This window comes from Callionymus lyra, chromosome 1 (genome assembly GCF_982586985.1).
Source record: "Callionymus lyra chromosome 1, fCalLyr1.hap1.1, whole genome shotgun sequence".
Classification (NCBI taxonomy): Eukaryota; Metazoa; Chordata; class Actinopteri; order Syngnathiformes; family Callionymidae; genus Callionymus; species Callionymus lyra.
The window spans coordinates 18181391-18205443 of NC_141818.1; the positions used below are offsets into that span (position 1 = coordinate 18181391).

Consider the following 24053-nt stretch of genomic DNA (forward strand, 5'->3'; position numbering starts at 1 on the left):
TTGATGACCGTTGAGCACTCCAAGAGAATGTGCAAATAAACCATTTGTAATTTAGTTTAAAGTCGGCACCTAAAATTGATTGTTCAAGCACTTTGTGACCCTGGTCTAGAGAGGCGCTTTACAAATAACTATCACTTACTGACTTACTAAAATAAGTCTAATGTCAAAGTAATTTGTGTTTTTTTCTTCTTCCAAATGACCCCAAGGTTGTTAAGCCAAGCAGTAAACCAAAGAAATAAATATCTATAACAAAAACTTAAGGTAGATCTGTGATCTTTCATTTTATTTTATTTATTTAAATTAAATATAAAATGGTATCAATGAGTTGAATGGAGTCTTAATAGAGAATGGGCACAAAACTGGCAAAAATAAATAAAATAGAGGAAATGGCTCCAGAGGTAAGTATTATTACACTTATATAACCTCTCAACAGGTCAACAGAGGAAGAAAAAACATCAGACATTTCTGTCAAGTGGAGACACAAAAACAATGAAAGCCAGAAACTTCAAAAAAGAAGCGGGCTGACGAAAGAAACCCTTTTTGGTTCAAGGGTTTTTAAAGATATGTGGATGTGGAAATATATTGGGATGAACACAAATATGTGTAATCAAATTTAATTTCCTGTAATGCCCAGGGAAGTCTCCTTTGATCAATTCCTTTATGTGGATAAAACACATTAAACACGGTGGAAATAGTGTAAGAAAGCCACAGTACTCTGCTGTTAACAGTTCCTGTCATGCTGTAAAATTTGGATTGGTCAATGTGTTGCGTGTGTGTTCAAAGGTGTCAGAAGGATTTGAACAAGTGGTGGCTTTCTTATCAGCTGTTTCCACCCTCAGCACCAAAGAATGGAAAACTGCTTCTTTCATGTTAGTAACCATCCTTCCTTGGTGTTTTCAAAATGACTCTGAACTGAAGCGCTGCACCTGTGTTTCCCAGGCTCAGGTTGAGGCTAAAAAGGAACATGAAGGCGCTGTCCATCTGTTAGAGGTGAGCGTCTGGGCTCTGGGGGAGTGGGCTGTGTTTTATGTGCAGCTGAGAGACTTTCAGTCCTTTTTTTTTCCTGTTCTCTGAGCTGAGATGCTACATACAAGAGTGTCTCTCACGAACACATGAGTAATTGTGCTTTATTTCTTTCTTATATCTCCTTAAATGTATGGCTGTGTGTTTGTGCTTGTACAGAACCACTTGGACAGCATGCAGGTATTTCATTATTGATTTTATTTACGGACTTTCACTCCCAATTTGAGACACATTTCATTACAAAGGAAAGCTGAAGTTACTGCTTATGTATGTGTTTCAATTCGATATTTCATTTGTGTTCAACATATTGTTGATCTGTGACGTTTTCTTGGGTTTGCCCTTTTCTCAGTTTTTCTGTCTAAATAATTATAACTCAACTTTATAACAAGGACTCATAGAAACCAATATCATTTGAGTTGTGTTACCAAAATTAAATACAAAGTCAATAAAAAATATATTGTCAAAAAAGCATAAAAAGTGTACGTATAATTTTATCTTTACAGTTATTATTATGATTTGCAACAATTTAAAGATAACACTCTTCACCAGTATTTTAGTTGAAGAAGACACAGACCAAGTTAAAGATAATTTATCTTAATATCCATTTATAATCCAAACCATGGATTTATTTAAGGCTAAAGCAAAGTTTACCAGCATCGAGAGAATTGAACTTGAGGAACCATTAAAATGCAGAATCCTCCATAAAGCCTCCCCTAATTCAACATATCAGTGGTTCTCAACTAGTCTGGGTTAGGAACCATCAAAAAAAATACCGTGGCCAACTTCAGGAAGTAAATTCAAATTGTGTTAAATACAAAATGCCTCACATATACAATAATATAATAGTTGGCTTACAGTAACTTTGAAAAATGCTATTTTATATTTATCTACTTCTATTCAACCAACATTCAAACCTCATAAGATCACAGGAGATGTCTTTTTGACCCCAAAAATACGCAAAGTAGACAGAAAAAATGGATGTTTTCATCTCTGGCTTTGATCTTTTCACTCTGATTATGAATCTTCTTTAAAGAAAATTGATCACGTGTGTTCTGATGCAAACAAGTTCATTACAATATCACGTTGATGTGGCTCTATTCATCGCATGTTTCACATGTCCAGCATGTAAACGACGTCTCACGTTCATTTATGCACAAGAAAGTGTTTTGTTTGACAGTGTTGTATGCATGACTTGGTTGATGATAATGTGTTAAACGGATGCTAATCCTCATGATCAAGTAAAGATTCAAGTGTATAAAACGGCATGTCTTTATCAGAGTCGACATTCATCTCATTACATTATTATAACAAACCATATTGTGCGCCGACGTTCATTAATCCAAATTTCAGAGTTTTGTCTGTGTCATTTCCTATACTTTCCCTTTTAACCCCTTCCTGCTCTCATCCCTGACCCTCCTTTCCTCGCCGTGGTCAGGCCAAAGTCCGTGAGCTGGAGGAGAAATGTCGGAGTCAGAGCGAACAGTTCAACCTGCTGTCGAAAGAGCTGGAGAAGTTCCGTCTCCAGGCGGGAAAGTTTGACATCCTCAGCACAGAACCTTTGTCGCTGTGTGAATCTCCAGGATCCCCCAACAAATCTCTCTCCCAGCTTCTCAATGGATTGGCGGCCCCCTTAGGAAAAGGTTGGAATGATTTACAAATATTTGTTATCTTACTTATTATTTGACTTGATAGATTTATTGGATGGATGGATGGAGGGAGGGAGGGATTGGTTGGATGGATGGATTGATGGATGGATGGATGGATGGATGGATGAATGGATGGATGGATGGATGGATGGATGGATGGATGGATGGATGGATGGATGGATGGATGGATGGATGGATGGATGGATGGATGGATGGATGGATGGATGGATGGATGGATGGATGGATGGACAGGTGATAGATAGATGATGGATGGATGGATGGATGGATGGATGGATGGATGGATGGATGGATGGATGGATGGATGGATGGATAGATGGATAGATAGATAGATAGATAGATAGATGGATAGATAGATAGATAGATAGATAGATAGATAGATAGATAGATAGATAGATAGATAGATAGATAGATAGATAGATAGATAGATAGATAGATAGATAGATAGATAGATAGATAGATAGATAGATAGATAGATAGATAGATAGATAGATAGATAGATAGATAGAAAAACACAGCACTAGCTACAACAGACTGATAGAAAAGGTGCAACATTTGATACAATAACATAAAAATAATATAATGTAATATAAACCTACATCTTGTTTCTTAAATCTAAAACATAACTATCATGTCTTTAAAAACTAAAAAAAGAGTGAGAAGTTTAAGCTCTCGTCTGAGACTTTCCAAATGAATAATAAATATGCTTCTTTCTTCCACTTTCGTATTGTCGTGGAACCAAGATTTATGTAAATACAGATTTGTTTTTTAATGAATGCAGCTTTTGAAATTATAATATCCCAAATGTTATCTGCACAACCTTCACATGGAACTGTGCCTGGGATGTTTTCACAAGAGCTGCATCCCAGTGCTGGAATAAATAAGTGTGTAAACAAAAACAGCTTCTTCTTTTTTTTTAAAGACGCTTTACATGAGAATAGATCATATTTTCTGCTTTGACTGCTGTGGTTACTGTCGCCGTTTTCCATATTTGATCAAAGCTGAACGTTTTTAGATTATTTTGTTTTACGGAAAACTTAAGAAACATGGAATTACAGGGAGGTGAAGAGGAGAGTGCAGGCGGGGGTGATTGGTTGGAAGATTTTCATTGACGAGGAAGGACAAAAAAAGCCCTGGGAGAACAATAAACACATGGCGTTAAAACAAAATGATTCTGCTGCTTGTATCAGGCTGTGACTGAAGTTGTTTGCTTCACAGGCAATGAGGCTCCGACCAGCAGATCTTTGATATCAGAGTTTATTCGACCGCTCCAGATCAGCGGAGACAAGCCAGATCTTCTCACCGTCAAGCCCACATTCCTCACTCGAGGTCGATCCAGCAGCCCAGCGAGAGCTTTCCTCTCTGAGGTATCTGACAGACTACATTAATACTTGCAAATACTTTTACACCTTTCTAGCAAGTGTTTCTTTCTTTTTTTATTTGGAATGAATGATACTGAATACAAAACACTTTCAGATGGACAAAGAGCTTGGTTCTACTACAAGATCAAAGCTTCGGTTCACTGGAAAGGTTCGACTGTGTATAGCGCGTTACAGGTATGTATGATCGGTTACATGTTAACTCAGGTTAATGAGTCTACATGAAAATAGAAATTTAGAACTCATTAACGGGGGCGGGGGGGAGAAAGTAGATCACAGAACACCTGTCGAGTTTGCTTGAGAGAAGGATCGGAAAGTGCGCTAATACTCTTACAGACCAGGGATTTTTTATTAATAATCAATCTACGTCTAATCTAAAAAAAAGTTGCGTTAAGTAAATGTATTATGGTACATTTCTACAGATTGTTGTTTTAGGTCAGTTGAGTGTAATAAAATATTTAAGATATCATTTTAAAGGCTACAAGTTGGCTCCCCATCCCGACCTAGGTAACCACTGCGCCACCGTTCGCCCACTGTAGCAAATTTCAAATAACTAAAATACTTCGTTTTGGGGCCTTTTTTTGTATACATTTTTAATTTGTGAGCTTTGGAGTTACAGAGCAGTAGTATTATTTGTTGATATTGTATAGTAGTTGATATTGGGCTTTTCACGATAGCAAGATTTCAGTAGTCAATACCAATACCAGTACATTTTTTAATACTTTCAATTTGTGTTGATACCATGGTTAAAAGTACACAACTTTATTAAATTAATAAAACCAGCTATCCATCATTTTACATTTAAAGAGTGGAGCGATATGTTAACATTATTTTCCATATAGAAGCAAAGGAAAAAACACTCAACAACTATTATAAATTCAAACAGTTTTGATCAGCATTCATGTATATTTACAAACCACAACATGTGTGCAAATCATTTATAAACCTTAAAACTATTATACATTCAAATAGTGGGGATGAGCAGCCACATGTGTATACTGCCCCTGTCGGTTACGCCAGAAACAACACATGTATTCGATAATTACGGTACCAAAAAAGCTGGTAAAGTTGTATTTTTGCGCTCTGGTACTGGATTGGTTGCAGAGTATCGGTTCTTGTAAAAACCCTAGATTATATTGATGATGCCAATAATATTTACAGTCTATCAAATATTCCTGGTTGCAACATTTTGTAAATAAGGCTTCTCTTGAACAATCTCAAAGTGTGTAGTATCTTCTTGACAAAGCACAAACCGAGCCACATAAACATCGATACATTTTTTTTCTGAATTAATTTTTGTTAAACACTGTTTATTCTAAACTTTAAAAATGACTATAATTAATAAATTAAAAAAAAGAATCCTCATTATTCGTGTGACTAATCAGATTTTTTCTTATGTTAAACAACCCTACAGATTTTCCAAGTTCTATACTGTATATTATATTTATGAGGCAAAAGTCTTGTTTACTGCAAAAGAAGAGGCAAATAACTTGAACTGAGCAGTTAGTGAAGAAGCTGCTGATTTTATTTGCTTTCCTGCTCGCTGCGTTAGCCTGTGGCCTCAGAATGATTCAGTGTTTCTATCTGTACAGAAAATTACCTGTCAGCACAAAAAATAATTGGAATCCTCCGAGCACAAAATATGTGAGACAGTTCTGGAGCTTTCAACAAACCTCACATTCCTCTCGCTGTCTAATTTATAAAGTGAATGTAATGTGTCCAGCTTTGAGTTTAGTTTTTTTTTAGTTTTATATCTTGTTCTCTTCCGAGTTCAAAATATAGAATAGTGGAAGTAAGTATTCGATTTTTCTTAATGTTTTCGTTTGTAGTTACAACCCGTACGATGGCCCAAATGAGCATCCCGAGGCAGAGCTCCCCCTGGTGGCTGGAAAGTATCTCTATGTTTACGGGACGATGGATGAAGACGGCTTCTATGAAGGTTTGGTCTCTTCCGTCATGGTGAGTCTCAATATTTGACAGAGTGACTCTGTGTCTTAGGAGAGCTGCTGGACGGCCAGCGGGGTCTTGTCCCCTCCAACTTCGTGGACTTTGTCCAGGACGAGGAGAAAAAGAGGGATGCTTTGACGAAGGACTCCACAAGTGCAAATCACAGTAGCCTGGGGACGTCGAGAATTGGACTCAGCAGGGGACTGGGGACCAGTTTGAGCAGCCTGCTGTCCGACACAAAGCTGGACTGTCTGAGCTCCAGCAGGTTGGGCATAGACCTGCTCACGTCGTCCAGCAACGGGACGGGAACTTTGGACGTGAACATTGACGAGGTCGGTGAAGACATCGTGCCTTATCCTCGCCGCATTAACCTGATTAAACAACTGGCCAAGAGCGTGATCATTGGCTGGGACCCTCCGGTCCTCCCGCCCGCGTGGGGCTCCATCAGTGGCTACAATGTCTTGGTGGACAAGGAAGTACGAATGAGCGTCCCCTACGGGGGCAGGACGAAGTCTCTGATTGAAAAGTTGAACCTGCTCACCAATACTTACCGGATATCAGTGCAGAGCATCACGGACCGCGGCCCGTCGGACGAGCTGCGATGCACGATGCTGGTGGGGAAGGACGTGGTGGTGGCACCTTATTACCTGCGCGTGGACAACATCACGCAGGGCTCGGCGGAGCTCTCCTGGATGCCCAGCAACAGCAACTACGGTCACACCATCTTCCTCAACGGGGCCGAGTACGACATGGTCAAGGCGGGAGGCTACAAGTACACGTTCTTGAACCTGAAGCCCATGACAGTTTACAAAGTGAAGGTCACTGCACACCCGCACCAGGTGCCCTGGCAGCTCCTGGGCGACCAGAGGGAGAAGAGGGAGATCTCGGTGGAGTTCTGCACTCAGCCGGCAGGTCAGCCACCAAAACGTAATTAAAACCTTTGATCCTTTGAAGGCATGCACTGCATTATTGACAATCAATGAATGATGGATTCTGTGTTAGTTATTCAGTTTGTAGCAATGCTTTAAAGGGCAACTAATGTGAAAACCCATCTTTTCTGACTCGCTCACGTTCAAATATTGAAATCTTCCTCTCCAAGATGCAGTAAGTCTCTCATCATGACCATGTTTTGAACTTATTACTTTATAAAGTTCTCCCCCGACTGAAATCTCGGCGTACGAGAGGTTACGAGAGCGGAGTCCATTATGACGTAATAATGGGCTTCACTCCACCAGCCAGCTGTAATCAAGCCCGCTTTGTTTATACAACATGTTTCTTAGAGGTGGACACTTCTTAATGGTGATGCGCGGTAACCACCCTTAAAGCTTGACCAATCAGAGCAGAGTGGGTGTGGTTATGGTAAACAAGATTTAATCTCCAGATAAACAGTGTTTTCCGTGGGCGGAGCTTAAACACATTTTCTTATGTAAATATTTCAATGAAAAGAGAGTTTTGTACAAACAGACACATACTGATGAATACAATAGAGGACCGACATCTATTTAAGAGACACTTAAATCAACATGTTATTTCCCTTAAAAAAAAGCTAAGGAAATGAAGATATGTTATCTGCATATATATAAAGGCATAAGATGTGTAAAAAGAATATTGGTATTAATTTGCGATACTTCGATATGTTATCGATTTTGTACACTGATGATTAGATTGAGGTTACTCACCCATAGTAGGCACAAGTCAATCGAAGGTATTACATTAACATCATGCATTTAAGAATAATAATGTTTTGTTTTTTTAATTTCACCACAATGATCATTAAAAGGGAATTCCTTCAATTATTGAATCTTTTTTTCTTATCTTTAATCATTATTTTAGCCTCTAATATTACACTTGATTTAGTTTTTAATTATCTGATGCATTATATATTTTGATACTCTTAAATATAATTGAGATATCTGTCATGCAATATTAAGCTGAATGTTTAATTTTTTAAATAATTATTCCAGTTCATAAAATCTTTTCAATCATGACTAAAGCAGTTATAATTAAACCATTCAATTTAAATTGTTAATTGACATTGAAACAAATGGACTAAAGCTCGCCTCATAGAAAACCCCACTGGCTTTACAGAATGACTTTCTCTATGCTTGAGAGTTGAAAAGTGTTTACTCCAAATAAATATTATACAGGGGAATTTGTGAAGTTTTGTCCATTTTATAATATGTATTTCCTCAAAAATGTGTATGAAAGAAAGTACAATTTGCTTTATTTTGTTTCAAAAACATTTTAAAAATTCAGTAAAATGTAGATTATTAACTGAATAAGACTTGGTGAGCGGATATGCTTTTTAATCCATCTATCTTAAATGAGCTGTTCAAACATGAACTGTAGCAGTGGAGAATGGAAGAAGGACTTTAAGATCCAAACCTCTGAAAATAAATATATATTATTAGTTTTACTAGAATAAATCCAACCCTTCTATATGATATTCAACAGCACAGTCTTCTTGATATTCTGTAATGACGCTATTTAGTCGAGTCCTTACACGGAAATCTATTTATTTACCGAACACACACGGAGCCATTACACTCGCCCGACAGAAGAAAAAGTCATTTTCTCTGCCATTTCGCTTCCCTCTCCAGGATTTATTTGCACAGCTTGATAAGAGACAGAGAAACGCTCGCTGGATTGAGCAGTCAAACAGCTGGAACGGGAGTCATTCAAAAGCAAATGATTGTAAATATTAGACAGAGATTCGGTTTGTTTTGTGCAAACTGGTTTGTTCCAACGCGGTGTCAATGTGGTGCCAGTGTGGAAGAGAGTTTAATCCCTGTGGGGCGGCACAATGCAGTCAGAGTTATAAATAAAAAACGGTTCGTCTTGCAACAGTTCTTTATTATGCAAAGCATTCAGTGAACTGTGAAGCTCATGAGCACGCAGAGGAATTTAAATGCAATTATTATAGTCGGACAATTTCCTGAACTCTAAAAGCTTTACTATTTTGAGCCCTTGCGTGATCATTTACTAGAATCACCATTTTTTTTATTTAATCAAACACGTTTTCATTTCCATAGAAAATATAGCAAACATTTATCAATCAACCAAAACAATGTGTATAACATAATTGTTATACACATTGTTTACACAGCTATAAAAAGACAACATTCCTGTAAAAAAAAATTCTTTCAAATCTTCAAGTATTTTTCTTTTCAGTATTTCAACTGGTTAACAACAACAAAAACGTATTTAAAAAGGGTTAATTTATTTGAGGATTTAAATAACAATTCTGATTGAAATTCAACTTATCCTGGGACTTTTAGACATGGAGTCGGAGTGAGGCCGAGGTTCTACAAAAAATAACAACTAAGAAGTACAACAACCTGCAAGTGGGTCAAAGATTCAGAGAAAATGTAAGAATCCCAAATCGTTTAAAGCCAGTATTGTAAAAACAACAGAGGAATTCCTAGTTATGTTTAAATAAAATAAAATAAAAATATTCTCACATTAAAGTGGGCATATAAAATTATAAATTAAATAAAATAAAACGGGAAAATCAAATAATTAAATAACTGAAATTAGTATTAGAAATTTTAATGAATCCTTTCCAGCCTCATATCCAGTCATTTTATGTGATTATTTTATTATATAATGGATTTATGGATTTTGACAAATATATACATATATATATATATATATATATATATATATATATATATTATTTTTAAACGCTCTATTTAAGCTTTAACAAACAAATTAGACAAATTAACAAATTACAAATAAATGATAATAAATCAGTCACATCAATCAGTTCAGAAAATGCAACACTGATAACATATTCCCAAATCATACTTCAAAACAAGTATAAATCAAATGCGCCGTTTAATATATATTTTGAAACATTTTTGATGCATCCGAGTAGAGCTCAAGAGGATTTTCTTGTAAATGGCCGATACAGTGACTCTGCAAGTGGCTCTTCTTCAGGTGCTGAAGTGACAGCGTCTACTTCAACTCCTTTCAACTTCAAGGACATTTTCCTTTTATTAAAAAACAATCCCTAAAATCCAGTGAAATATTTATTTTAAAAGTCAAGCGCACAAAAGGTGAACGGCAATTTTAAAAGGGGTTTATTAAAAGTATAAAAAGGAGACACAATATATTGTCTTTGAAATGGTTCGGAATTTGAACTCTTGGTGTAGAGAGAGAGAGAAATGACCCTCAAGATATACAACAAACAGGTAGAAATACACCTGTCTGGAGAGAAATTGAAGATGAAGTTACAATTGTGTCAGTTGCTGCAGCAGAGAGAGAGGAAGGGATGAGGAGAGAGGGAAGAATTTGAAGCGGTGTCTCCTGTCGGCGGCTGACAAGCCGAGTTCATTAAAGGATTCTTCTATTGAACATGTTAATTAGCTGTGTCTGAAGGAGTTTCAGTATCAGGTCTGGACGACTGTTGTCAATGAGCGGCGCAGTGTCAGGAGGCTTCGTATCGGGAGCTCAACACTCCTCATTAGTTGTTACTAACAACAACAGTTTCATGCAAATTACAACTCTCAAATCCTACAGAACAGTCAGGGACTGACTTCTGTTTTAATAAAGCATATATTGAGGCGTTGTTTCTACGTTTTTCATGCTCCCTGTGCCATGTTAAGAGCGTGTAATGAATGCATTCCAGCTATATTTGCCGGCTGCTGACAGTCGTAAGTAAGCAAATGTGATTAAGCCGCCATCAGCAGAGATGTATGGATACAAACAGCTGCTCTGCTTATCCACACCATGGATGGAAAGAAAAGAGAAATTGCTGTGTATGTTTATTTAATCTCAGTCAAGTGATTTTTCGTCACCGTCACCTGCGATTATGCCAGAATAAAAATATATAATTCATATTTATTACTGATAATGATTGCATCTAGAACGTGACATTCCCTGTGTTTACTTTGTTCTGCTCAGTGCCCCCTCAAGCCCCCCAGGAGGTCCAGATTCAGTGCAGTCAGACGCCGGGTTTCCTGCAGGTTCGATGGAAACCTCCTCCTCTCACTCCTGCTGGAACCTCCAACGGGGCGTGTGTGATCGGATATGCTGTCTGCACAAAAGGACAAAAGGTACAAGTCAAGGCTCCCAGTGTTGCCAATACACAACATCCTTCATACTTGGGGAAAAATTAATGAACAATTTCAAAATATCAAATGAATTCTTCAGAATATACAGATAAAAAGGGTTAAGAAGTGTTAACTAGTTAACTAACACAACAAACTATAATGACTTTGTTTTTATCACATGGATCTGGATTTTTTATTTCTGTATCAAGTTCTTAGTTGATTTCACTGATTTCCATTGTCCCATTAATTTTCTATCAATTATTATTTGAATACACTCGAGCAATGTGATGCTCTGACTCCATCTTTGCTGCCTACATCAGGTCAGAAATAATACTATAAAACGGACCATTTAGACATTTTTCCAATGGCTATCTATCAATTGCAATACTAGTTAAACTCTAAATATACCTTGTTAAATATATTTGCTTGAAGACCTTTGTTATCCTCAGCTCTTTATTTTATTTGTCCTTTTTATGGGTAGTTTTTTCTAGTGCTTTTATATAATATTTATTTAATAAAATATATATGGTATAGTATAGTATATTATATAATAATACTGTATTGCATTTGAAGTATTATATTTTAAAAAGTTAAATGAAATAGGCAATTATTTCCTTTAGAATCTTCAAATAAAATCAATTAAAAAATCAATTAAATACGATCAAATAAGACTAAAGCTTATTTTAGAACGTCCTCCCATTTGTATTATTCTTTCAAGATTAAATTCTTCATCTGTCCTTTCCTTCTTTTGGATTGACGGCCCCAGAGTACATTTAAACTTCCACCCCTGGTTTAAGATGTTGGTAACTATAAGTGCACTGGTTGGTCTTCCATATGTCTTAGGGCCAGAATTACATTAACCTGATGGTTAGTGAGAGAAGTGCTGCCATCTCCTGGTGAGAGTTAATAATGTTTCTATTGAGGCACTAGAGAGGAAACAGTTGATAATATTACCTGTAATATAAAAAAATATATATATTATATATATTGTGTGAAAATCTATTTAAATTTTCTTTTATTGTACTGTATTTTTTACTCTTCTGTCCACAGATAGCAGAGGTGCTGTACCCCACAGCGGACTATGTCACGGTGGAGATAAACAGGATTCAGTGTCTGGAGGCCAGAGAGATCATCGTGAGGACGTTATCCACACAAGGGGAGTCACAAGACTCACCTGTGGCTGTCATTCCACACGGTCTCTTGGGCTCTCCTCACCTGTCCCGGCGAACTACGGGACCCCCCCACACATTGCCACACACGGGCCCTTCACAAACCCCCTACCCTTCCACGTACCCCCCGAATCATCCTCAACCCCAGGTGCAGCCTCGAGCGCAGGCTCACACGCTGCCCCACGCACAACCCCACACGCAGCCCTTTCCCCAGCCCGCCCCGCACCCGCAGCCCCACTTCCAACGGCAGCCGCCGCCGCCCAAGTCCAAACCGCTCATAAGTGCCAGAGATCCAGAAACCAAAGAGCACGACATGCGGCCGGGTCAACCGTGGGAGCGCTGCCCCTCACCTCTGCCGCCCATGCGTGGAGCCAACCTGGAGCCGCCGCATTTCCAACCCCGGCGGTCGCCCTCTCCTCAGAGAATTCTGCCTCAGCCTCAGGGAGCCCCCATCTCCAACACCATCGCCAAGGCCATGGCCAGGGAAGTTGCCCAGAGAGTGTTCGCTGAGAGCAACAGGGTGAGTCCGACTTTTACACTTGATGGTAGCTACTTTACTTAAAGGGCAACTAATGTAAAAACCCAACTCAATCACATGTTGTAAATCTTCCTCTCCAAGATCTAGTAAGTCCTTCATCTTCGTTTTAAAGTTATTACTTTATAAAGTTCATCCCTGCGTGAAGTCTCGCAGAACGAGAAATTACGAGAACGGGCCTATCGTGACGTAACAACGGGCTTCGTTCCTCCTGCAGCAGCCAAGAACGTTCTGCTTCTGTCTGTATATACACGTCTCTTGGAGGCGGAGACTTCCTGGTTTGATGACGCTACACTGACAAGCCTTGACGTTTGACCAATCACAGCATAGTGGGCGTGGTTATGGGAAACAAGACTTGAGCTTAACCAAAAGAAAGTGTTTTCAGTGGGCGGGGCTTAAGCGCATTTTCTAATGTAAATATCTTTATTAAAAGAGAGTTTTGTGCAAACAGACACATACTGTTGAGTACAATAGAGGTCCAATATCTATTAAAGACACACTTAATTCAACACATTAGATGCCCTTTAAAATGCTAACATTAAGTGGATTGTTTTCATTCAGTTTTGAACTAAGCGCTATATTTACCACCCTAGCTTGTTGATAACAATGTTTTCCTTCTGTAGTGAAATTCACATGCAGGAAAAAAAGGAAGACATCTTGGTGTAAACATCCTGAAACACACAACAAAGGGCTAAAAGATTGTTGCAATTCTCAACAGTAAACTGTAAACCCAATGCTTGCTAGCTTATCTGGTAATTAGCACAGAGAGCTGAAGTTGTTTAGAGGTGAAATTTACAAATAGGAAACGCAATCTTGGTCACAGTAAAACTAATAATATGAATATGGATTCATGCCTGTGGTGTAAATATTATATGTGAATGTATTAAAAAAAATGTTTTGCAAAGCGAAAATGGGTTTGGTCTTAAAGAAACGCCGAATTAACAGACTTAAAAAGTCTCGACTGATTACACTTAGAAGTCCTACGATAGTAGCCACAAGGCTGTTTAGCATCATTGTTTTTTTCTATGATGCCTCTAGCTAAATCATTGGATATCAAATCTCCCTACTGAAAACAATCTAAGTAGATTGTTTAGCTGTTGAGCAACATCTTCTCGGATGTGACGCTTCCCATGCAATGACAAACGCGTCATTCGATGGTATTGTTTTTTTCAGGTGGAGAAAAGAAACATCTTCAGCGAGCGCGGTCATCCTATCAACTCTGATGAAGAGGAGGAAGGGTACGACTCTCCTCATGCACGCAGAGGAGCTTCGGTGGACGAATTCCTCCGAGGATCGGAGCTCGGGAGACATGTATGTGAGATCTGAAGATGAATTGATGACATGTTGGACACCTGAGCTCGCGTCTGAACCGAGTGTTCCTCGTCTCAGCACCACCACCACCACTACAGCCACAGCGAGGAGTACCACACGGAGAGCAGCCGGGGCTCAGACTTATCTGACATCATGGAGGAGGACGAGGAGGATCTCTACTCGGAGATGCAGCTGGAAGAAGGCCGGAGGCGCAGCATCAACTCCCATAACTCCTTGAAGGTATCCACATCACACTTTCTGGATCTGTATGTGGTTAGACGGAGATGCGGGGAGTAGATAAACGGAGGGGGTGGGTCGTATGGGTCCAGCCTTATCTCCCCTGCAGGTCCATGCTTCTCTCTCTCACCCTCAAGCTCTACAACCAGGTCCATTGTGGCTTTGCGTGGCTGAGCGCCCCCTGTGTGCTTTATTAATTTACGCCTGAGGTCTTATTTACAGCAGCATGCAAACACAGGGAGCTCTAAACAAATCTTTTTTGCTAGTCGATGTTAGCGTTTCATTTGTCGATGCACTTGGATGTAAACGAGGGTGATGGCATATAATTGTACATGGGAATCTCATTTAAGTCAGCGCTTAAATGAAAGGTTGTGTTGTTGTTTTGTTGATTTACCGTGTCTGTCAATTGGATTCAGATGTGCATTTACATCTTGTTGTTACTGCTTAGTTGCTTTATGTTGTAACCATCACCATCAGTAGTTTATAATCTTACACCATAATCACCTTCTTGTTATTGTGTTGCTTTCACATTGACTTGTAAGCTTGATGGATTCTTCAGGTTTAGGTACGCCAATTATTGTAGTGAAAATTTGGGTTCTTGATACTAAAAATAGCAGTAACCATATAAGCGCTGTTTTCTTCATCTCATTTCATCCAATTTTCTTTTTGTCATTATCGTGCCCAGTTCTCTGTTGACCTCCATGTGTAAGTTCAGTTTGCTCTCCAGATATCAGACTCCACAGATTCCTGTTCAGAGCATGCCATTCCTTCCTCACCGAATGACTCTGCATGACTTACTGCATTTGCCACAAATAACTAATAATGTCTTTATTTTGTCTTTCCTCCCCATTTATTCTACTCATGCACTGTTTTGTTTCCCGCCTGTTCTAAAACCTTCAAAAAACTGTTCAACTCCCCCCTTCACAAACATCTAACCCGAACATTAAAAAAAAAATCGAACTGAATATCTGATCGTTGAACTGACTCAAGGCGTACTACAAGCGTCAAGATCTTGCTGAGGAAAGGGACTGTTGGGACCTCCAGAGAGAGGTGGTGAAGCACAAGTCGCTGAGAAGCAAACGCCTCCACAGCATCCCGGAGGTGGAGGAGGAGTCGGACAACGTGGACATTATGGGCCAGCATTTGTACTTCGAGGAGAACGGTCAGCCCGGGACGCTACACGCACAACGGAGGATGTATTCGCAGGACAGCCATCTCCCCGCGGGCAGGAGTTCTCGCCACTTGCGGCGGCAGCGCTCCTCGCCTCGCTTCACTGACGCGCGCTACTATTACAACACGGAAGAGCGTAGCTTGGGGCGAACGAACCGCCAGAACACCAAAAGTCCCGACAGCGGTCTAGACTGTGGCAGCGAGGAAGAAGGGTCCCTCGGCAGGGGTCATCGAGGGTACTACAACCCTTACCCCATGCGAGGGCCGGTGCGCATCATCCACTGCGAGGGGCCGGTAGAAAGGCGAGCCCTGGCGATGGGACGCAAACGAACTTTGACCCGCCAGTGCAGCGTGGAGGAAGACTACACTAACATGCCGATGACTTCGGCCACTTCGCTGCACACCGGCGACTTTAGGAACAGTGATGATTTCGGGTCGGGCCAGGAGGCCGGGCTACGAAACTACACAAGTGAGGGTCGGCTGAAAAAGCTGGACAGGGTCTATTACAGTCCTCACAGGGACTCTAGGGTCCAGACTTTGTCCAGGCTCAACCGGGACCACTCACTGGTGTGTGTTTTAGACTTTCTGCAAACTGTAACCATTCTGTTTCCTTGCCGTTGTCTATTTTCTTTACGGCTACCCCCTTTCCTCCCCTTCTTTTTTTCATTTGGCATTCTCCGTTTTCATTTGATCGCAAATTATTAACGTTCGTTACTAGTTATTACTATTATTTGTGTGAAATACTTCTCTTGTACTTTAAATGAAATGTACTTTTTTGTATTTGCTTTTTACCTAAAGGCCATTTAACAAAGTTTTGGCTTCTCTCGTCTTGGAGAAGAAAAGGTTTCTTGTGCAAGGCTTGGGTTTTGGTCATTCGGGTCACGGTATGTGTACGGTCTATGCAAACTGAATTTGCTTGAGGTTCTTCAGTGGGACGAAGTTGGATTTAGCGCTCTCTTAGAGGTTTAATGAGCGAGAAACCTGGAAAGCGTTTGTCCCCACCATCAAGTAAATCACTTTGCTATAGTACTTGGAACTACAGCAGCTTCTTGTCTGGCACGTTCTGTCTCAGCTAGCTTCATGAATTCTTTATCATGTCTTCATTTTTTCTTTTTGAGCGTTGCTGCGTCCTAATTCTTAGTGCATTATCTCATCACTGCTTTAAAGCTCACAGATATTCCATCGTGTCAAGAGCCATGTTCGTCATCACACTTGTGTTATTGCAGGAAAAACATGTCCACTATCATCTCTCCTACAACAGATGAATATGTTCTGATAGATTTGACAAGTTTTTAGTTATAGTTTGTATCTTGACTCCTTGACAGTAAAAATAGAGGATAGGGCTTTAACTGGTAATATTGAGAAAGGAACTGGGGACACGCTTTATACAAATATCAATGCAAAATGCAATTTAAAAACCTTGATTTAAAAAGCAAACTAAAAGTGTAAAGTATGTTTTAAATTATTACACCCTCATGGGCCTCATGGATTACTAAAATAGGATCCTATGTTTGTGTTCTTACCCAGATAATAATCTTTAGATTTAAATCCTGATTTTGTACAATTTAATCAGATAAATTACCAGACCATTAGAGGCTTAAGAAATCATTAGAAGGTTCTTTATATCAATTCATAAATCTATGTTTAACCGCTACGCAGGGTCGCAGGGCAGACAGAGAGACACAACCATATTAACACACACCCACGGATATTTAAATGTAATACATTAACCTCTGTATGTGTTGGACTGGAAGAAATGGTATCCAGAGTAAATTCTCGCAGACACTGGAAGAACAAACATCTCCACACATGCAAATTTCAAACTGGTGTGATTGGCATCACATTCTGGTCCTTGAAAGAAGAAGAAGCTTCTTGACATTCAAATATTGCTTCAACACTGCAAACACTGATTTTTTGAGGCAAAAATATAAATAACTAAATGACTTAAGTTTAAAACTTTAAGATGAAGATTGAAAGAACATTTAAATCTGAGTAACATTAAATAATTCCAAGAAAGCAAAAGTGAAAAAGTTAATATATGACAAAATAAGCATCTGGTTGATTTCTATCACACTCTTTATCCAGTGCAACTTTCTATTTGCGATATATGTATAAATATACTGTATAATTTCTAAATTGAAATTGTTTAGGGTCTTGATGTTAAGAATCGATCACGTCACCAGTGGCAACGATCTTCAATGTGAAGAGCAGCGTTAATCTATCAAGTGTTCTTATGATGAGTGGAGGAAAACCAGCGACAGACACAAGGAGTGTGGTCAGGTGTGATCAGATAAAAGGTGGGAGAAGGACATGCTCTTCAGTCTTGTCTAAAGATTCTTACTGTGCTCACTTCACCAATCACTTCATCATCTCATTGACATGAGCGTCACATGTGGCTTCACTCTCAGTCTTTCTGCATCACGGAGCTGACATGCACAGAACTAAGCAAAGCAACAAATGGTCTTTAGCTAAACCCCTTTCCTAACCCTGGTCCGTGTTGTTGTGTTGGGGGTCGATTTGATTTACTCGTTTGTTGGAGTTACGATCATTTCTTTATGTTTTCGAAACCATCGTTTCGCCTCTCGAAGAACAAATGATTGGACTCATTTGGTCTTGAGGGCGTTTTTTTTTTTGTTGTTGTTTGTCTCTCACTGAAGTTCGCTTCTCTGCTAACTCGCTCTCTGTTTTGTTTCCACTCTCAAGATCATTGGGAACTCGCCGTCACACGGGAATGCCGACCATCTGGATCACTCAGGGAGGAGGCCAGTTCACATTGGCAACCCCCCTCAGCGAAGACCGATCCCATCCATTGGTTAGTGAGGTCATCGTATGAGGAGACGCCTCATCCCTGCAGGGCAACTGATGTTTGTGCTATAAAAACCACCAGTTTCCATCAAGAGCTCAGACCCCCTTTGTGTAGCGTCTAAACTGTAGCAGTGTGGGTTATTAGGACCCCCACCCCCCCTAATGACCTCCCTGTACCGCATTGCTGTTTTACACCCAGCGACTCCAGAGTGACACCTGTCGCACCCCGACCTCACCCTAGGGAGAACTCATGTTCCTACCGTGTCAGCATGATTGAGTCGGCCGTGGGGTTGATCAGAGTGTGTGTGCGGGGGGATCTCTGACTGTAACGTTGTGATTGGTATCTTCTGTAGAGATCACCATGGACAGTAACAGTGAGGGGAGTGAGGGAAACCCCTCGCCCGTCAAGGAGGATGTTTACTATGGCAGTGTAGCTCGGCGCAGGATATGGCGGTCCTCAGAGGATCAATATGGTATGTGGTGCAGCCTCTCTCCCAAATTCTCTTTAAAGACAGCGTCAGTACACGGTCCGGTCAATCTGTGCGACCCTTGAACGCATGCACAACCGCAGGAGCCATGTTTTTATGGCAAACTAGTTACTGCATATTTGTGTCAGTGCACGATCTGGGAAATCAGTCCATTGACACACAAGTTTATTTATATAGCCGAGAATGTGTCTTCTGGTCTCAGCGCAGGAAGAGGAATCATCATTATTTTTTCCATTAAGTTTCCAAGTAGAACCACCGTTTTGCAGGGATAAACATTTTTGTTATGATTCTGGACACAAACTCACAACTGCATAACTGCTAAACAAAAACATTTCCTTTGAATGCCTCCATAGTTATCTTGATGTTAACCACTACAGGTATAGAATGGATTTACCTCTTTCTTAAATTGATGCTTTGAGACTAAGAGACATTACATCATCTGTTGTATGAATAAAGTTTTGTTTTTAATGAATTGACATTCGAACATGGATTAATGGTTTCCCAGATCGTGTTACATTCTTCTTTTTTTTGGCTGAATCTGGTTGCCATGAAAACTTGTTGTGTTCATGGATCACACAGATTTCCCGGATCATCTACTGATTGTTAAAAAAAAAAAAAAATGCGGGTGCTGGATAAAACGCTGCTTTTCTTTAGCTTAAACACAAACGGGCCACTTTTTTTCTTTGCTGGAGAATGACCCCGACCCCCACCTCCTTGTCCCTTCTTGTCTTTCCCTAACTGCAATCCCTTAACCTACCACTGTACCTGTCTATGTCCCACAACTCACCCCCAAAACCCACCCTGTTCTGTTTCTGTCTCACCCCCCCTCCGGGACCTGTTTTTATCTTTATTTTGCATGGCCCTTTACTAAAGAGAGAGACATAACTCGGCTACCATCGGAATCAAACACAACGTAACATTCCACCGGACTGTACCTGAGCTTTGGTTCGGAACGATTACTCCGCCATCGAGTCATTGTTAAATGGGAGCATGGATATCATCCTCTCACTCCCTCACTGTCACTTACATCTGCAAGTACCACAAGGGCATCTGTGCCCACCCTCCCCCCCCCCCCTCCCTGCTGCTCTGGCTTCAGGTGGTTGTTCCCAGCATGACATCACAGCGGACAGCATGTTCTTGAGTCAACCTCTGTGAGAGAAGGCAGTGAAACAGCAATGAATGAGTGTGTTCCCCCCCCACCCCCCCTCGACGTGCACATTGACTGTCCCCCCTTTTACCCGAAACAGCACATTGTTTTGTGACGTTGAGTGACCGACCGTCACACACACCAAGTCAAGATGTGTGAACAAAGAACCCCTGCTGGGCGAAAAAAAAAGATCAGCCAACATTACAAACACAACAAACTTGTTGCACTGATGGCTCTTTTTTCACACATTCATCACAACACCCCTCGCCCCCTGCTGGCTTTAACAGCACCACATTTTCTGCTTTCATTGCCTCTACAGCCAACGTGGCTGTACAAGGCTGGTAGTAGCAGCAGAGGCCTCCTCTGTCTTTCAGACGGCTACGGTGCACGGCGACACGGGCGAGCGCGGCGCTCGCAGGACTACTACGAGGACTCGGAGGCCGAGGAGATGACCCGGGTGTTCGTGGCCCTCTTCGACTACGACCCATTGTCCATGTCTCCGAACCCGGACGCTGCTGACGAAGAGCTGCCTTTCAAGGAGGGGCAGGTTATCAAGGTGCGGGATCTGAACCTTCAACCAGTACAACAATGATGCTCAAGAGTGTTAGCCAAACATGGAGCTCGCTAAGAAAATTTGAAAGTTAATTATAGTGATAGTTCATCCAAAAATTGACTTCACTCATTTTCTACTCACCCTCATGTTGAGTAAGAGTTGGGATTATTTTCAGAGTAATATGTTCCTTTTTAGAGATATAGACGAAACGGTTTGTTCATTTTAATGTAACGACTGGAGCTCAGTTGTCTTCGTCTTCATCTTCGTCCAAAAAGACACTAGAAAAACATCCAAATATATCTGAACTGCTCGTCTGTAAGGTCCAAATATCAAATATAGAATTAGCCTCTCATGTATTCATCCAAGTTCTTACTATTTTTTTTTACATTAAAATGTTACAATTATTCCCATTATGTTTGTTTTATAAAGCTATATAGTTTTTTTTTCATAAATCATGATTTTATCCCTCTTTTTAAAAAGGTTTGAAAGGATCTGTTTAGCTTGATAAACATAACTTTCGTTAATTTTAACTCAAATCCACTCGTCGACTCAGGATAAATATTGTTTTTTCATGTAATGCGTTTGAGAAAAAATAAGTTTATTTTAAAGTTTTTTTCTCTGATTCGTACGTCATCAGGTGTTCGGCTATAAAGACACGGACGGCTTCTACAGAGCAGAGATCCGGGACCGAGTGGGTCTGATACCGTGCAACATGGTTTCTGAAATCCAAACGGAGGACAACAAGATGATGGGCCAACTCCTCCAACAGGGCTTCCTACCGCTCAACACTCCAGTGGAAAAATTAGGTGAAGTTTCTCATCATCACTTTCATTTACTTTTCTTCTTCTATCTACGCCGAGCTGTTCACTAACTTATCATGTCGTTCTACTTTCCACCGAAGTCAACTGTGACCGTTTCAAAGATGGCCGCCCCATAAACCGCAGGTCCAGGAAGTCGAAAAGAGGTTCGTGATTCTCAGCGTTATCTGCTGCTGACAGACGTCCACGTCCCACCGAGGCAATAAACTCTTTTCTGCGTCTTTAAAGAGAGAAACAGGAGGAGTGGACGTCCGCACCCGATGTCAACGCGGAGAATGGTGGCTCTTTATGATTACGACCCCAGAGAGAGTTCCCCAAACGTTGATGTAGAGGTACCTCACTCTGTTGCACTCAGTCTTCAATACAGCGTTGTACGCACCAGCTAGAGGAGCCAGTGGAAATACATCACTTTTATTTGAACTTAAATTGACCTCTTTAGTCAGTTATTCATTTTATTTATTTGTTTTTAAACCCCTTATATAAGGTAGTAATAGAGATTCTGAGATTTTGAAATGAGGTAAGAAACAGTATCAATAACGTCAAAAATATTGTATACTTTTACGTTTCATTACTGTTAATTACATCTTTGTAAAAAATGTATAATTATAACTAACATCTTCATAAAATTATCTATAACGTCTGTGTTAATGTGTTTAACTTCTGTTTATATTTTCACAAAAAAGAAATAATACAAAGCAAACTCTTAGTATAAACAGGGGCGGTGAATGGGATGCAATATGCTTTATTATTATCATTAGTATTATGATTCATATACACAAAGTATTAAATGTTAGGAAATAATGAATGGACAATTAAACAAAAATGTAAATTAATTATACATAAATATAAATAAATAAAAATATTATTTCCAAATTGTGGCTTTTCTTTTCTCACTACTAACTTAAGTAGATCACTAGTAAACAAAACTCTACTAAGTTAATTTGTTCAACGTCTTATAATCTTTAAATTTTCTAAATAACCTATTCTTGCTCCACGGTTCCTACAACATAAGGTAAGTTAATTTTATTCCATTAATACCATTTTAAATGTAATGTAAGACTAACTGAACAATCAACTCAAATAAAAAAAAAAAACAACATAATTTATTGATGCAAGCATGATTTAAATAAATAAAAATCATATTTTTTGCGAATAAAAAAAAAATCTGTAATTGTCATTTTAAATTAAAAAAAACATTTGTTTCAGATGTGAACTTAACATTATATCTTAGTTCAAATATGTTGCTAAATAAATTGAATTTTAAGAGTGGGTATCAGGGCAAATAAAGAACAAGCACAGCTCAATTTACACTAGTTAGCACCTCATGAATGCCTCTCTTTGGAACCCTCTGGATAACCATTAACTGGATGAATGAGAATCTACACAGAAATTAAGTTTTAACACGCTTTGCAAGTTATCCAATAAAATGCTAAAAAAGTCAAGAGCAAAAGTACGATAAAAAATGTGTTCATCAACATATTAATGTGTGTGAGTGTGTGTGTGTCAATGAAACAAAAAAGGGTTAGAGGTGGTACCAGGTGAGGCACACGTGGATATTGTGATCAAGAAAAACCGTTGTAGTGCTGCACTTACTCTCACCTTTCTATCGCACCAACACAGTATGAGGGCAGCAGGCTGAATGAGGAGGTGAGCAGGATACACCAGCGTCAAACACTAGTGTGTGTGTGTGTGTGTGTGTGTGTGTGTTCCCTAACCCTGTGTGTCAGGGAGGAGCTGAGCTATTGTCCACCTCTGTACCTGTGGTCAGCAATACAGCCCCCCCTCCCACACGGCCTGATCCAGCAGATCCCCCCCCCCCCCCCCCACTCTACAGTCCGTCGACCCGTCCTCCACATGTGTTTGGTTCTGGAGATGTTGCTAAGTGTGTTGCAAATCCTGTCTCCAAACTCCCTACAGTTGATGCATTTTCAGCAGCCACTGTCTGTTGAGACTGAGAGGACACATCTGTGTGTGCGTGTGTGAGTGTGAGATGCATCACATTGATTTGGAGAAGGAAGCACAACATTTCACACTCATCACTCCCCAGTAGATTTGATGTCATGGCTGGTGTTTGGACTGGAGCGCTGTGGCGAGGAGCAATTCCCAATTGATCCCCAATATCTCACTTCGTCTTGACAGGCCGAGTTGACTTTCTGCGCGGGAGATGTCGTCATGGTTTTTGGGGAAATAGACGAAGATGGCTTCTATTACGTAAGTTCAGATTGTCTCCTTATTCCATTTGTAGACATTCCTAGAATTAATGATGAATGTTAAATATGCTACGGATACTAATAATTGAAAACCCTAATTGAGAAAATCACTTCAAACAAGGACTTAAACAGAGACTTGTATAGGCCAGTCCAGGGCAGAGAAGACAGCTTTATATAGTGTAGTCATCTTGCACACTTATTGTGTTACGATACATCGTTGCTAAAGTGGAAGAAACAAACAAAAAAATGGAGAGAAACCATATCAACTGCAGTTTAAATGAACTACCGTATTTCCCGCACTATTAGGCGAACCGGATTATAAGGCGCACCTTCAATGAATGGCCTTTTTTAGAAGTGTTTTCTTAAATAGGAGGCAGTCAAAACGTTTGACTGGGGTTGCGTTATACATCCACTAGATAAAGCTGTGCTAAAGGGAATGTCAACAAAACAGTCAAACTTTATTAAGCGTTCTAACAACTCCGTTCACTCCCATGGTGACGACGTTGAAATCATGTTTAAAAGTTTTCAAGCAGCAGCGCGTGA

The 24053-nt window shown here is 39.9% G+C and overlaps 1 protein-coding gene across 7 annotated transcripts in view; it reads left to right on the plus strand.

Moving 5' to 3' along the window:
* Positions 1 to 24053, plus strand: part of rimbp2b (RIMS binding protein 2b) — an 88579-nt gene that overhangs the window by 59366 nt on the left and 5160 nt on the right. Inside the window, exons 8-27 of one of the 7 annotated variants that reach the window (XM_087795833.1) lie at positions 940 to 990; positions 1183 to 1203; positions 2459 to 2663; positions 3906 to 4054; positions 4164 to 4243; positions 5896 to 6005; positions 6065 to 6940; positions 10919 to 11070; positions 12118 to 12756; positions 13945 to 14082; positions 14161 to 14322; positions 15310 to 16056; positions 18193 to 18301; positions 18648 to 18767; positions 20304 to 20485; positions 21120 to 21288; positions 21384 to 21446; positions 21529 to 21632; positions 22921 to 22947; positions 23440 to 23511. In XM_087795833.1, the coding sequence (XP_087651959.1) occupies positions 940 to 990; positions 1183 to 1203; positions 2459 to 2663; positions 3906 to 4054; positions 4164 to 4243; positions 5896 to 6005; positions 6065 to 6940; positions 10919 to 11070; positions 12118 to 12756; positions 13945 to 14082; positions 14161 to 14322; positions 15310 to 16056; positions 18193 to 18301; positions 18648 to 18767; positions 20304 to 20485; positions 21120 to 21288; positions 21384 to 21446; positions 21529 to 21632; positions 22921 to 22947; positions 23440 to 23511 (4176 nt within the window). The remainder of the gene's footprint in view (positions 1 to 939; positions 991 to 1182; positions 1204 to 2458; positions 2664 to 3905; positions 4055 to 4163; positions 4244 to 5895; positions 6006 to 6064; positions 6941 to 10918; positions 11071 to 12117; positions 12757 to 13944; positions 14083 to 14160; positions 14323 to 15309; positions 16057 to 18192; positions 18302 to 18647; positions 18768 to 20303; positions 20486 to 21119; positions 21289 to 21383; positions 21447 to 21528; positions 21633 to 22920; positions 22948 to 23439; positions 23512 to 24053) is intronic. The other 6 variants (XM_087795840.1, XM_087795848.1, XM_087795855.1 and 3 more) reach the window with 6 other exon arrangements.